At 36.7% G+C, this 16182-nt stretch overlaps 2 protein-coding genes across 2 annotated transcripts; one reads left to right on the forward strand and one right to left on the reverse strand.

Annotated features, from left to right (window-relative positions):
• Positions 1-1266: 1266 nt before the first annotated feature.
• Positions 1267-4608, reverse strand: LOC116211392 (receptor protein kinase-like protein ZAR1). The gene is given in 3 exon segments (XM_031545754.1): positions 1267-2348; positions 2775-3075; positions 3137-4608. Coding segments are annotated over 3 exon segments (2127 nt in total). The 5' UTR covers positions 4283-4608; the 3' UTR covers positions 1267-1668.
• A 6628-nt stretch (positions 4609-11236) lies between these two features.
• LOC116209851 lies at positions 11237-15914 on the forward strand. The gene is made up of 12 exons (XM_031543581.1): positions 11237-11466; positions 11566-11664; positions 11871-11955; positions 12385-12454; positions 12990-13050; positions 13131-13184; positions 13539-13695; positions 13773-13869; positions 14231-14340; positions 15111-15217; positions 15333-15443; positions 15555-15914. The coding sequence occupies exons 1-12, from the start codon at positions 11299-11301 to the stop codon at positions 15672-15674; spliced, it is 1239 nt and encodes a 412-aa protein (XP_031399441.1). The 5' UTR covers positions 11237-11298; the 3' UTR covers positions 15675-15914.
• Positions 15915-16182: the final 268 nt, after the last annotated feature.

The following is a 16182-nucleotide window of genomic DNA, read 5'->3' on the forward strand; positions in this document are numbered from 1 at the left end:
CGCCCGAAATTCTATTCCGTACGGAATAGTTAATCCGTGCCCTACCTAATCCGGTGAACCAAACATGCCCTAAAGGTTGCATGGTTCCTGATATATATACATACCTACAAATACATATATATATATATATATATATATATAATGCAGCATTGGCAATCAGTGAAGAATAGTGACAATCATCATAAGGTCAATCGCAACAGCTGCCTTTGAAGACCAGAACATATTCCGACAAATGATTATGCAAAGTTTATACTTTTTTTTTCCGATGTGCATGATATTCGGAAATCCAATATGTTCCAACTAATTCAGTTCGAGTTGAATCGACCCATTAAGAGGGTAAAACTATCACAATATGAATTTTTTTTATTTACAAGACTTGAACTCAAAATTTTATTTAAAAAAATAAGTGCGTAATCATTCCAACCCACCATGTTGATGGGTTTTTATCAAATTTAGATCTGAAAAGACAGAGAAAAGGAGGCTAATGAATTTCAAGGGAATGAGTTGTTGATAGGATTGGTGGGAGTCCACATCCTATGATTCCGCCACATTGCTTGGGGGGCCAAATTTCTCATGTAATTTCTCATATGACCTTAATGATTAGTGGGCTAATCTCTAATACTTCAAATTAAAATTATTGTCGTGTCGTGTGGTTTAACATGTGACATAAGATGCCATCAATTGTTGGGACCTCCTCTCAGTCAACCGCCCTCGACATGACTTGATGTTGCCCAATAACTTATAAGTTCATATGATATAGTGGGGGCTGTACAGAGTTTATTTTATTAGGTAAAACGTGCTTTCCATTCCTAACATCATAGTTATCGATTTCGCAATTGAAGTTCGGAAAGAAAGGAAGCAGTTATCGACATGAATCATCGATAAGAAAGATTATCACCTATTATATTAAAATTTAAATATTGTCAAAATGTCCCTCACACTTTCAAAATTTGGAACTAAAAAGAAATGGTAATATCCACCGTTCAAACCCTACCCACCAACTCCGGCTAGCACCAAACAACTAATCGCCCGAAACCTGCCATCTCCGGCCGCAGCAGCTCGCCCTGCAGCTGGCGATCCCTCACCATAATCTCGTTAATGGCCTTTTCAAGCTCAAATTCAAATTACATTGTTGACTAGCAATGACCATCTCCTAGTTCTTACTTTATTTCGTTTGTTAAGAAATCACACTCCCAATTCTATTTATTATTACCCGACTATGGAAGAAATATAAGATAAGATGGAAATGAAAAGGACAGAAGTGAATAATAAACAATGGAATCACCTTCATAGACTAGAGAACAGCAGCTACAGCTACAAACAGCAGCACAAAACAACAAGAAGAGACAAAAGGCCCTGCCTCATCCCGGATTCACATGTATAAGGAAAAAAAAAAAGAAGAAGAATGAAATTCTCACGAGCTCTTTGTTCTGATCATGGCAATAGTGACCTCTCTCTGCCCTAAGAACCCTATCCCTCAGCCTCATGCAAAGAAGAAGACAATAAAACAAGAACATGGAAGATTCCTCAGTGATGAAACAAGAAGAACTTGCATGCCTCCCTCACCAATTACACCCTTTCTGCAAATGTACAAGATACCCCATCTTACTCTGATGCCCGTTTATTCATCATTCTTTCGCTAATCGACCTGTTTGTTTTTAATGGGTCTCAGTCGGTTGATATGGCTAATCTCTCGAGGGCTTCGGATACATGCCTCATCGTGGGCCTCCTCTCAGGGCTCCCATGGACACAGGCGATTGCAACTTTTAGAGCTCCGATAATCTCCTCTTCCTTGTCCAAGTCTTCAGTCAAGTACGGGTCCAGCACATCGGATAGCGGTTTCTTCTCCTCAATGCAGAGCTGAATCCATTGGACTATGTTCATCTCCGAAGGGCCTACCTGAACAATTGGATATCTCCCTGTGATCATCTCCAGTAATATTACCCCGAACGGGTACACGTCCCACTTCTGGGATGGCTTTACAACCTTCAGTGCCTCGGGAGCCTGGTAGTAAGATCCTAGGGAAGCTGATGATACGACGGTGGCACCGTCCGAGGATGTGCTCTTCTGCTGTCTCTCTTGGGGCTTCTGGTCTGAGGCAGGAGCCATCCGATTGGATTGCAGGGTAGGCGACCCACCAGCAATATTAGCAAGGCGGCCGAGACCAAAATCAGATATACGAGGCTCCATGTTTTGTCCAAGGAGGATGTTGTTCGGCTTCAGATCTCCATGGACGTACTTTTTGGGGCTGAACTCATGGAGATAGACCAGACCTTTGGCGACTCCTTTCATGATTTTCAGTCGGACTGACCATGGTAAGGGGGTGAATGATATCATTCCCGCTTTTCCTAAAATTATGTATTCCAGAGAAAATGAGAAAACACAGACATTGCAATGAGATCTTTTATGTACTTGTACATGTTTACACTTCTATTCACTTTGATAAGTCAATCTACGAAAAGTACTAGGTGAAGGTGCTGCCAAGTTTTCAGCTGTCACGAGAATTTCAAAAATGTGGTTTATTGCCCAGATAGGCACAATTGTTGTACTTGTGTACACCGTTATAAACACATAATTTTCAGGCAACGACATTTACTGACTCTAGTTTTTCTACTGGATTCAGAGGTTTCTCATTTCACAATGCACAAGTTTCCTTTGGAAGCAAATATTAACTTAAGGTGTTCGGTCCTAACTTATAAGTACATAACTAGCAACAAATACAACAGTTGAAACTTTGATAATTATTACAAAGATGAGAATTTAATGGAGCTTACCATGAAGTGCAGTGGCGAGGCTTCCATTAGGAATGTAGTCGTAAATTAGCAACTTCTCGTCGACGGACCAGTAATATGCCCGAAGAGTGACAATATTCGGGTGCCTCAACTTTCCTATTGCTTCCACTTCAGTCTGAAACTCCTTAAACCTCTGAGACCCACCTTCTCCTAATCTTCTCACAGCTAGAGTGAGTCCACCTTCGAGCACTACTTTGTACACGATCCCTATCCCACTCTTCCCTAGAACGAATGCAGACGCTTTGAGCAGTTCATCGAGATCAAAGCAGCACTGCTGGAGCACCTTCTGAGCTACTACTACCACTTATACGATGAATGCAGATTTGCATCAGATCGAGAGGTACTTGCACCACATCAGAGCAAGGTCTCTGAGTCTTTCTGAAGCACGGTTCTTACTGGCCTTCCGACCTTGTCAATCCATAATAATTCTCATCTCATTATTCCTTACCACAGGCGCAAACGCGTGAGTAACAGTACGAGAAGAGCAACCCCACAAGGCAAATCCCGATCACATCACCAATTACTATGGCGATCACAGCGCTCTTGCTTAAACCTCGAGATTTTGCACTCTTTCTTGATGAATCATCCGGGTTCTGAGGAGGGTAATTGCTCGGCAAGAACGGGTATGAGGAAGGAGAGGCCACAGCATCCGAACAGGGGTCCTTCAATGGGGGGCCACATAGCCCGGGATTACCGATAAATGCAGTTGGCCCTCTGTTCATGAGAGCACCATTTTGAGGTATCGGACCGCTCAAGTTGTTGTAAGTAAGGTCGATGTAAACCTTCTCGGGGAGGTTCCCGAGGCTAGCAGGGATTGACCCACTGAACATATTATGAGACAAATCAACAGTCCCCTGCAAGCTAGACAGGTTCCCTATATCACCAGGAATTGATCCATTGAACCTATTGAATGAGAGGTCGAGCTTCTCAAGAGAAAACAAGTTAGGCCCGAACCCGCTCGGGAGAGGACCGGTGAAGTTGTTCTCACCGAGATCAAGGGTTCTGAGCCTCTTGCACTGGAAAATCGAGGAGGGGAACGAGCCGTTGAACGAATTCTGCGACAAAGCAAGAGTCTGAAGGTAGCTGAGCTTGCCAATCTCGTTTGGCAAAGACCCGGAGAGCGAATTCCCATAAAGGACCAAACTTTGCAGCCCCCGAGCTTGAAAGAGCTCCAATGGCAACGCCCCGAACAGCTTATTGTTCCTCAAGTTGACATGGCGGAGGTCGGAGAGAGACCCGAGAGAGGGAGATAGAAGCCCGTAGAGCTTCTTCTTGGGAATGCTAAAGGACACCACTCTCTGCTCCTTGCAAGTAATCCCATTCCACGAACAGGGTGTCTCGTCGGAGGAGTTCCAGTTGCTGAGAGACCCTTCTGGGTCAGAGTAAATCGACTGCTTGAACGATAACAGAGCATTGCCTTCACCATTCAAGGAGCTCACTAGAGCAGACGGGTTGCAGAGCAAGAGCAGGAAAAGAACCAGGGAAATCATCTTCCCCTCGAGGAAAGGTGCCAAAAATTTTGACCGTTGGAGTGGAGCAAGTGGGCAGAGTTGGGGTTTCCTCGGCAGAAAGCTTACCTTTTTACAGCTTCCGAGAGAGACCCAGCTCGGCCTTGGAGAGAGGACTGAGGAAGAGGAAGGAAGGAAGGAAGGAAGGAAGGAGGAGGAGGAGATGAGTGAGAGTGTGAATTGAACAGTGGGAAAGCGATTCTGGGGGAAAGGGTAAAGTTAAAGGGGAGACTGAGACAGGGAGTGCAGCTCACAAGGCGAGGCCTTGGGGACGGGAGTGTTAACATAATGCAGCGGGGAAATCGGGAAAGGAGAAGAAAGAGGAAAATGGGAAGAAAACACAGAAGTTGGTGAGAGAATCCATTTCAATATTATGAATATTAAATAAATATTTACAAAAGCGAAAAATTTCTTTCTATTTTTCCGAACATTATTGAACATTATTGAGTGATCCTATTTCGTCAAGGTAACGTGAGAAAACACTAATCAAATTGAATGAAATTAAAAACTTATACAAATCATTTGGATAATTTGCATAATTATTCTTCAATAAGGAATTATTATTGGTTATTCCTCATCACGCTACTTGGGGTAAAGTCATCTAAAAATTTCTCTATTTTCCGTACTTTTCGAATTCTCGTGATATATTGCCGACAAGAAACGAGGATGAGAGTTTGTCATAAATGTTGGGACTATATTAATTTGTTGGTTTCTGCTGGGAGAGATTTATTATATAAATTTCAGTTTATACAAATTAAATGTAATAATATAATAGTTAGTCCATGGAAGTAATTCCAAATCAAAAGATCATAATCGAGAATATACGTATTCCACTGCAGCTTATTTTCTACAGCTTCAACGATGAAAGTGAAACTTCAAGAAACAAAATAGCAAATGATATTCTACCAAAGGAAATATAGCGAATGATAATATATTTTTCTTTTTATAATTGAGTATATATTATTTCATTCCACTGTAAACTAAAGTTCAATTAATTACACCAACATTTGGGATTTAAGTTCAAGACTTGGAAACAACAAAAAGGAAACAAATGACATTTCTTTCCCGGCTTTAAATTCCGATTCTTCGTAGGAATACATATTTTACCCTTACTTAATTTTTTTTTGTATAATATATATATATATGTGTGTGTTTTCTTCATTGTCTACCCATTGTTATAGATATTATGTCACATGTTAACCTGGCCAAATAGTACTCTATTCTTTGAACGTTAAAAATCAGTTATAATAGAAAAGTATGATTAGTCTCCCATTAAAAAATATTCACATTTTACAACTAACAATAACAATGTGTCAACATAGCAATAGCATAATGTCATTTATACTATTATAAGGAAGTTAGGATAAATTAGTCATTCCCCATAAAAAGATAGTAGTTTGTGTAAAAAGATAGTAGTCTATACTATTCTATACGAAAGAAGATAGTAGTTTGTGTGACTTTTTCTTTCCCATATTGCCCATAAAAAAAATATCATTGAAATTTAATGAGTCAATGGATTAGAAGGAAGTTAGGATAAATTAGTCAATTCATTTTTTTTTACCACTCACTTCTCAACTTCTCCCACAATTTTCTCCCCCTTTCCCTATCTTCCCCTTTCTCTCTCTCTTATCAGCCCTTCTTCAGTTTTTTCTTTTTTCGGTTATAATGCCTAGTACAATAAGCCTTCTTCAGTCTTTCACGTTGCATTTATTTCACAATTTTTATTTTTAGATTAGTTTCATTAATTAAAAAACTTAATTAATGGAAATACTTTTAATTCCTCCAAAAAAGCTACATACATATTTAAAATAAGAAAAATAATGATATTTTTAGAGATTTTAAAAGACAAGAAAAAAAAATATAAACCTTGCTTAACATGGCACGTGTCTTGTATATTCAATGACAATTGGATAGAATTCAAAAATCATTTCATATGAGTGTATAAATATATGATTCATAACATGTGATACCTCTAGAAATCATAGAACGTATATACACCACAATTGAATTATTTACGGAAAAAAATAAGCCTAAAACTTATACAATCCTTTTGTGATAACCCACTTAGTGTTTTTTTTTATTGAATAACCAGAATGTTTTACATTGAAATCATGGATGATTCTCATGAATATCCTTGAGACATGCTTAGCACCTTCACTTCTCGTAAATTTTAGGCATATAAACTTACTAGACACATACCAATGATGCATATGTTCTGCATTTGAACAATCATGTGATTATTACTTATTAGTTACCTTTGGTAATCACAAACGCAATCAAGACTAGTTTATATTTAATCCGATATGCTTATTACGAATTATTGCATGATAAAAGAAGAAAATTCATTCCTCGAACCTTTAAATAAACTTCCCTTGCCTCTCGTCATTGTCGGAGCGTGGGACTTGTTCATGTCAATCCCTCTATAGCCATTGATCTGAAACTACCCGTTAAAAGGTGGTCAAAGTCAAGGGATTGGACGGCCATGATTACTCCCTGGCTACTTCTATGCCGTTGGGACGCTCATTGATAATGGTCACTTGGAGCCTCACCCCCTGATCACCACATCGATGTCTATATTATAATTTAAAAAATCACTAAAACAATTTTGTAGAAATATTAATATTAATAATTTATTAAGTAAGCTATAATAATAAGCCAATAGAAATTTCATTGGACAGAGTTCCAGTCAGGCTAACTGTAATTATTATTAATCAACTAACTAATTCAAGTACATTATATTTTTCCTGAAAAGGATAATTAAATAAACAAGAAAATAGTGGGGGGCCGGCGGGGTAAAAAGAAGTAAAGGAGAAGTGGTTCTCTGGATGTGGGCCAGCGGTAAAAGGCCCTCGTGGCCAGCTGACTCCCTCGACATCTCGGGTTCGGCGTTCGTCAGGGGCGGGCCCCACATTGTCTGTGTTTAGTGGGACCTCTTCGCGGAGCGGGGTAGAAATGAAAATATGATATACTTGAGGGGTCAGAATTCGAAGAATTCAAAAGTTTTGGGGCACTTCGGGAGGATGGAAGAAAAAGGGAAGAACGTGCCTGAATTAATAGGCTCTCGAAGTCTACGGCGTGCCAACATTCCATAGAGAGAGGACCAGTTTCTCATTTGTCCTCTGCCTTTCCTCCGCAATTCATGCAATGTGATTAAAAAAGAAAAAAACAAGAAAAGGTAAATTCCAAAAAAATTTGTGATCACATATTGTCTAGTTAATTTGTTGACATATATTTTTATGTTGTAATTTGCCCTGGGAGAGGATTCCTTTGGTGATCTTTATCTTGTAATTTTCGATGAGAGTATCTCAATCGTCAAGTATATGGGACTTACTGGCCGAGACGAGTTCAAACCCAAGCGTGCGGGAATTAATTTTATCTAATAAGAGTTGAAAATACGAGCCCCTTTTGCCTCACGGAAAATAAGAGGAAGAGATAGAAGAATGGACTTTCTGTTAAGTGAACATCAAACATAAGACAACCATGTAGCTTTTTTTTTTTTTTGGCTGCAAGATAAGCACATAGCTAGTCAATGATGTCTATTTACAGTGATTCAAGGAAAAAAAAAAGAGTCTATTGACAGAATTACCTTCGAAGCGGGAAAAAAAAAAAGAAGAATCTTACCAACTAACAACATAACTATCTTTCTAACAAAAAAAAAAGGTTAAAAACTAGTGACCTAATTAATGTGAATTTCATACAGATAAGATAATCATAAGAATGTGTATCAGTTACTACATATTATATAAGTAGAAGTCAATCATAATAATTAGAGTAGCTATATATGAGGATTTTATTGTAATTTTTTTTGAATCACAAGGAGACTCATAAATCTATTAAAGTGAAATGTATAAACCTTTGACTCGTGTGTATGAGTGATGCATGCATGTCTTCCCACCCAAAAAAAAAAAAAACTAAATGTATACCCTCTCTTTTTTGCGTGCAAATGGCAAAAGCTGTAAAATGAATAATGGGCCGAAAGAGCAAGACATAGGACCAGCCTGACGAGTAATATGTCTACATTTTGCAAGCATCGAGGTGTGGCCCCACCCATACACAAATAATAATAATGATGGCGATAATGATATTCATGCATATATGGAGCTAATCGACAGATCGATTCCCCTTGCTTTACAGCCGAATCAATCCTCTTAATAGGGTATTTATTCGCTATCCCATGATATGCCCCCACTTCCTTAATTAACTTGGCTTTTTTATTATTATTAGAGCCATGCATGCATGAAGCTCCCCAATCTTTTAGCAGGCATCGTGTCATCTATCATCTTTTTATGGACTCAATAATGGACATCATTGAAATAGACTTATATTTATCGACTAGGGCTAATTAATTCTACGCTACTAAAAGAAACACGTGGTAGATGGCATGAATCCTTTTACCGCAAAAAAAGATTACAAAGAAAGATAGGTTAACATAATTATTCAGCTTGGATTGGTCCTATCAATATGGTCTAATATAAGGTCATTCACAATTTCTTTTCCCCCCTTTTTCGGGTTTAGCTTGTTTGGTATTATGAAATGCCATACTATACTTAAGAATTATTTAATTTTGCCCATAACTAAAATTAAGGAAAAATAAAAACTAATTTAGATTTGCACCTAACTTTCCCACGTCTAAGATTATCTAGTCCTACAACTATGGGTAACTTCCACCACCAATATAAGATATCTATCCAGTTAAAACTAACCAACCTAGCTTGTGCTTGTAGTATTTAAGTTTATACTTTAGTGTTCGTGCTCCATAGTATTTGATTGCTCATTGCATTCGGGCAAAGTCGAGCTTTTTCGCAGTTTGTGATAAAATGAATTCCAATTTTATGCGGCTCAAATGCGAATAAGGTTATGAGTGAAAAAAGAAGCCCCAATTTGTATTTTGCCGATCTTATGTATAGTTTTCTTTGATTTGATTCGCATTCCAACACGCATATAATCTATACATATATTTGTGAAAGTGGCAGCAAGGGGGTGCTCCTCTCAATTTTATAGAATTCTTTTAGTTTTTGATTTTCTTATTTAAAACATTAGTTTTTCCCAAATAAATGTAATCTGACGAGATGTGTCTAAACTGTTAATAAATATGGAGTCTTTTGATACCTATTTGATTTTTAGTAGTATATATAAAGATGAAAAGAGGTCCTATGATTTTCATATGAATCCATTTTTCTAAATATATGAAAATTTAAAAGTACAATGAAAAAAATAATATTTTCTACCATACAAACGATACTTACATGACCAAAATTCAAGGAAAATACAAATTATAATTTAAAAAAAATGAAAGTTTGTCATTTAAAAATATAAAAAATATTTTTGCAAGTTTTTATAGATTATTTAGTGTAAAAATATGGAAATTAGTCATTTTTGTTCAAAATTATTTCATTTCTAAGATTTTCGTTGAACTATGTATGTATTATGCATGGTCATTTTAGTTCTTAAAATGACGCTCATTGATCCACATTAAATATACATATGAGTGTTTTGATACAAAATAAAGTGAATATAAATAACGCTTTTTTTGTGAATGAATAATTCTTTTTTCTTCTATAAGATTCATAAAATGAAAAATTCTTCAATATAAAATCATTTTATATTTAACTAATAGGGAATGTTAATTATATTTTGGTCATTAGTATATATATCCAATATTTTTTTAACACTCTTGACTTACAATTAATTTTTATCTTGAAATCAACATTCGTATTGTATATAATAGTTTAGTGTCATTTTTTACAATTTGTAGCTTTATTAAGAAAATAATGAAAACTTGTCCTAAAGTCCTTTTATCAGTGCATGGCAGGAGCCCATTACTCTAGTCGAAATAGAAAAAGGATTGTGCGCAAGAAGTATACAAAGGGAGGGGTTTGTTGTTGGTGGGGGAGGGGGGGGGGAGGTAGACAAAGAAGAGAACAGAGAAACCCAAATGAATTAGATAAATTTTCTGATTAATAAATTATATATTTCTTTGGATGAAAATATATAATCTATAATACATAAGGTAAAGTAGAACTGGTAAATTAATTATGCATCAAATATAATAAAATGTAAATGATTAAGTTTATGTTCTATAGAAAGTCAATCAATTTAAATTTTATTATTACAAAATGATTCGCAATAAGAAAAGTCTTGAAATTTTGACTCACCAAATATATACAAGTTTTGCTACATAATGATGTTCTAAAATATTTTAGAGAGACGTTATATGTAGTTTTTTGCTCTTAATAATATTACAGCAATTTAACTATATACATAGTTTTTACATCAATAAGATATAATCAAGAGCTCGAGAGAAAAAAAGAAAAATGGAGAAATTCATATATGTTATAATTTATTAATTTTCCCTTTATTTTTCCTATAGAAAATTTTAAAAATTAATAATTTTCATAGGAAATTTATATATGAAAGATTATTTGAATATTGATTGTAATTTTCAATATAATTTCAAGTAGGTATCTATGAATTAAATTTCTATAAGTATCATTAAAATGTAAACATTGATACAAAGAAGTTAATTTCATAATGTTTATTATGTATATTTATTTATATATTTGTGATACTTTTAAAAAATTAGATTAGATAATCTATATAATTATCGGATTAGTTATGCGAATATGTCTGATTTTCAATTGAAAGTATTGGATGTTCATAAAAAAAATTCACTTGGTAAAAGATTTAAATTAATTTATCAAATCGTGTTTTCCATACATTAATTTTATTACTTATACAATTTTAAATTTTTTTATTAAAATTACCGGAATAGGAATTTAACAAAGAGCAATTCTTCAATTATAATATTCCTCTTTTAAAATACTTTAGTATAAATTGAGCATATCACAACTCCGTGCATCGCACGGGTAGTAGGCTACTGAAATTATAATTTGACTTTGGCATTGACAGTTAGATCAATTAATGAATATTTACGTCATGATAACGAATTTATCACGCAACGCGACTTCGGAGGCCGCCAAAAGGAAACGACGTCGTCCATGGAGGGACAAGGACCGGAGGAGGCCGCTGCCGCCGCTGCCGCCGCTACCACCACCGCCGAGGCCGATGAGAAGAACATGATGGAACCTTCGATTCGAGCTCTGGTAAAGGCCATCCATTCCGGCCCTACTCAGGTCGTTCTATACCTCGCCGGCGGCGCCTCTCAGGTTCATCTCTCCTCCTCCCATGCGCCATTATGGATGTGCCGCGCTGTATTCTGTGTCGAATACTCACGCACCATGCGTTCAATTGAATTCAAAATTCAGGCGATCGGGTGGTTACTCTCAGTTCCTGGAGCTTCCAACACTGTTCTCGAAGCCGTGGTTCCTTACTCCAGAATGTCCGCGATTCAGTTACTCGGCAAGGTACCATTATCCAATCATCGTCATGGAGTCGACCACTCTGACAATCAGTTCCAACATTGATTAGCGTTTGATTTATACCGTTATCTAATCATCATCGTCATCGAACACTCTGAGAATCAATTCGAATTTCCCATTTGCAGTGCCATTGGATGAGTTTGACTAGCGTTTGACTTATACTGGAGAGTCATATGATTATGATGTTGCAGGTGCCAAGCCAATTTTGTAGCAGGAAAACTGCTGAAGAAATGGCTCTGCTTGCTTATAATCGCGCTCTCAAGCTTTCCCAATTAGGTATATTAATTGATTGATTGGATTCATATCAGTCTTTGAGAAGGTTTCTGTAATTATTGCGGCAATGTAGTTCTTGTGCTCGTTTGTGCAAAGCATTGCCATAGCAACAGAAATGTAAGGTCAATCATAAAACTGGAATTTGAAAAGCTATTGCTACTTCAGCTAGAGCTTCTTGCTCCCATATGGCTCAAGTGGATGAAAACAAGCTCTGTCAATTTGTTCATAATAATGGCAAACTTGTAGCAGTTGGTTATTCGGCTTCTGCAATCCTCTCTCACTATTGCTCGAATAAGCGATACTTATCTAGTTGCTGCCTCTTCAGTACTTGATGAGTTGATGATGAAGCTTACTCAGTGTGCAGTCATATGCCCTTCCTGTCTACTAAGCTAACCAATCGACATGCTTCTTATCTATTCCTGCTTCTCGTAGATTCTCCTGTCCTTGGAGTAGGTTTCACAGGTGCATTGGCCAGTCCGCAGCCGAAGCATGGGGACCACAGGTATATACTGAGTTTTCTATTTACTTTGTCATATGTATTGTACTTATGTTCAACTCCAGTCAGATTTCTAAGTTCGCCTTTGGACATCAAATACGGTTTTGAACTCATTTGTGGATCTTAAAATCATCTAAAACTTTAGCATGTATCGCTTTTCTTCATATTTAGAGAATATGGAACTAACTAAAACATTTGGCATTTCTGAGAAATCGATTCTTCTTCTTTTTCTTTTCCGTTTTTGGTACACTAATATTCTAATTGCACGAGAAGGATTATGATTGAGGGTTGATTTTTTACTTGCATCTATGTGGTCTAACTTTTCCTTGTTAAGTCTTCCCATTTATTTTCCAAAATTTTTAAATGGATCATTTGGTTTCTTCAGCTTTTGGTGACTGATATAGTAAATTGCTATGTGGTGTTCAATTTTCTGGTTGATAGCAATCTTCAATTTTAGAATTTGTTTGTCGTAATCTGTCATTCCTTGCATTTTGACAACTGCCGTCTTAGAAATTTTGATATATTCAGTGTCCAATTGTAGGTTTTATGTCTCAACAAGAACATCTGGTCGACTTCGGGTGTCTACTGTTACTTTATCAAAGGTAATGTTAGAATTACTTGGTTTCAAGTTTGCTGATTTCCTCATAATCCTTGATGATATTCTGAATAGAATAAAATACAGGGAGTGCGTACTAGGGAGCAAGAAGATGAGGTCTCAAGCCAGGTCTTACTCAAGGCAAGTGATATATGTTCACCGATCATAAAAAGTTGTCATGATGTTTTTACCTGTAATTAATGATGAACAATAGGTTTGCAAGTTTTTGCAACATAATTCTCTCATTTACAGAAGTTGGCAACTTCATTCTGATTGGTCAGTCCTTCTCTGTATCTAAAGGACTGTATAAATACATACACATTTTATATCGACTTGCATCTACACTTTTACCCCCCCACTAAAGAAAAAAGGAGAAGTATCTACTTTGCTGACTTGCTTGATGGAATACTTAAAGAACTTTTTGATAGAATCAGCTCTTTTCCCATACCTCTCTATCATACTATTGAATTTGCCTTGTTGCTTTTCTGCAATCAGGCAATTGCAAGTGCATGCAAAGTTCCTGTGGCATTTGCTTCAAAATTAACCGAATCTGATATGTTTGAAGAATCTGAAGAAAGGTTCAATGAAGATGAAGAACTAGAGCAGTTAATCGATGGGAAAATATGCTACAAGCTTTATCCATTCTCCAAGGGTATTGTCCATTATTTTAGGTTCCATTTATGTGACACTTGATCTTGGTCCTTACCAGAGGTTGTCTTGCTTTTATAGAATCACATGTATCCGAAGCTGACAGAAAACTCATATTGCCTGGTTCATTCAATCCTTTACACGATGGTCATCTGAAGTTGTTGGAAGTTGCTGCAAGGTATGATCTGATGCTTTTTGTATGTCAGATGGTCTTTCAAGAATTGATGGATCTGGTTAATTATTTTAGTTGTGTTTTTTATCTTGAAATGAATAGATGCATTTCTGACATGATTGGTACTCTATTACGGCAATGAATCTCATTGTACATTGTACATTATAGTTCTCTTTGGTATATGCATGCTGGTTTGCACCTTCTCATTTCCTTGGACCGAAACAATTCATATTTTATATTCCAAAACAATGAAACGGACATCTAGGAGGAAGGTGAAATAGTTTTTTGTGAGAGTTATGAATGCTATGGATTTAATTAAGGATTTTCATTATACATGATGTTGGCTCATCACTTAATCTGAATGCAGCATCTGCAGCAATGGCTATCCCTGCTTTGAAGTTTCAGCTGTCAATGCTGACAAACCTCCATTGTCGGTGGAACAAGTAAAAGAACGCGTCAAGCAATTCGAAAAAGTTGGTAAAGTTTCACAGATTTTGATCGTTTTCCCCCCTTTTGTCATATTGACTAATATATTTTAGTAGAAGCGTAGGGGCTGCTGCTCTAAGTTGTGGCATAATCACTCTTGCCTATTCTGTTTTTGTGATATCATGTTTCTGATGGCTCAATAAACAGTTCTGGTCTAATTTGTTGTATTCTGGATGCTCGTAGTTCTTGTTTATGATGGCTCAGCAAACAGCTTGTCTGAGTTGTAAAATCAAAAGTAAAAGCTTAATTGATAAGTCCGACATATATTGCTTCATGGGTCAATGTTCTCTCCCCCCTACCTTTCATCGGTTAATATAATTTCACTTCAAAAGCCCGGGTTCATTCAAAGAAAAATCTCTCTCTCCTAGTAATCAGGGTCATAATCCACTTCAAGCTAGTTACTCATATGTGAAAGAGGTGGAAACTATGCCTCAAGCACCTTTTCAGAGATTGTAACCATTTGCTCTGAATGCTGCTGCCTTTGAGGCTGAATGGCTGGCATCATATCTGCCTGCAGCCATCCTTTGTTGCTGTAATTCAATCTATTTATCAGATACAGTGGGTGCATATGTAGATAGTAATCTGGGTAATTATAGACTCACCCTGTCGAGAACTTCTTGTATTACAGTGATATGGGGAAATGAGGTTCTGGGTTTGAAAGGGGTTGTCAAGAGCATGAGTTCATCAGCATCTCCCTTCTTTTTCGTTGTTCCTTTTTGCTTTTCCTCTCATCTGTCTTTTTTTCTTTCCTTGAATTGCAGGGAAAACAGTAATCATATCTAATCAGCCTTACTTTTATAAGAAAGCAGAACTGTTTCCGGGCAGTGCTTTCGTGATTGGTGCAGACACTGTGGCAAGGCTTATCAACGTATGTATTATATTATTCCTCTCATGCAGCTTGTGCTTGAGTCGATATGAAAAAAAGAAAAAGAAAAAAGAAAAGTGACATAGTATCAATACTCTTGGTGTTGTCAATTTGGCAGCCCAGGTACTACGAAGGGAGTTACAGTAAGATGGTGGAGATACTTGCTGGATGCAAGAGCACTGGATGCACTTTTCTCGTGGGAGGCCGTAATGTGGATGGTGTCTTCAAGGTATGTCAAGCTTATATATTTTGACAAACGCACAGATATATGCTTCAAGGATGTATGGGCTATCTTGTATATAAAACTTTGGCTTAAGCTTTGGTCTGTTACCATTTGCAGGGTCTTGAAGATTTTGAGATTCCAGACGCATTAAAGGACATGTTTGTTCCGATACCAGCTGAGGCTTTTCGCATGGATATTTCCTCCACCGAGTTAAGAAAGAGCCGTGGACTCGAATAAAATGATCAAAAGGAATGGGCTTGTCTAAACATTTCATTGACATAACTTATATACATTATCAGTGCTGGACTCGAATAATTTTTTTACTTGTACTGTTGAGATGGATTGAATCTAGCAGCTTAAGCTGAAACAGAGCAGGACAGGACATGTAATGTACAGTAACCATAACCTGAAAGCTCAAACAAGAGATCTAGAATGTGTTTGGATTTAGAGTAGAGTTGAGTTGAGTTTTTGTTTTAATTAGTTTGTAATAATTGTATTGTTGAATTATGAGAAAAAGTACGAAAAAGTAATGAATAGTTGTGATAAAATAATAATTAAGTAATAATTGTGTTGTTGAATTATGATAAAAAAGTGTTAAAAAGTAATTAATAGTTAAGATAAAGTAATGATTAAGTAATAATTGTGTTGTTGAATTGAAGATAAGTGTACCATCTCATGTTATGTCAAAACCGCACCGTGGTGTCTCGGGGGAATGTTGGATTTTGTGCTTTGGGCTTCCGGTTTG

Source organism: Punica granatum, chromosome 6 (genome assembly GCF_007655135.1).
Source record: "Punica granatum isolate Tunisia-2019 chromosome 6, ASM765513v2, whole genome shotgun sequence".
Lineage (NCBI taxonomy): Eukaryota > Viridiplantae > Streptophyta > Magnoliopsida > Myrtales > Lythraceae > Punica > Punica granatum.

Bases quoted from the DNA above. Each gene is read 5' to 3' on its own strand.
- LOC116209851 (XM_031543581.1), top strand. From the start codon at position 11,299: ATGGAGGGACAAGGACCGGAGGAGGCCGCTGCCGCCGCTGCCGCCGCT. The intron at 11,467-11,565 runs GTTCATCTCTCC...TTCAAAATTCAG, and splicing joins TCGCCGGCGGCGCCTCTCAG to GCGATCGGGTGGTTACTCTC. The intron at 13,696-13,772 runs GTATTGTCCATT...TTGCTTTTATAG, and splicing joins GCTTTATCCATTCTCCAAGG to AATCACATGTATCCGAAGCT.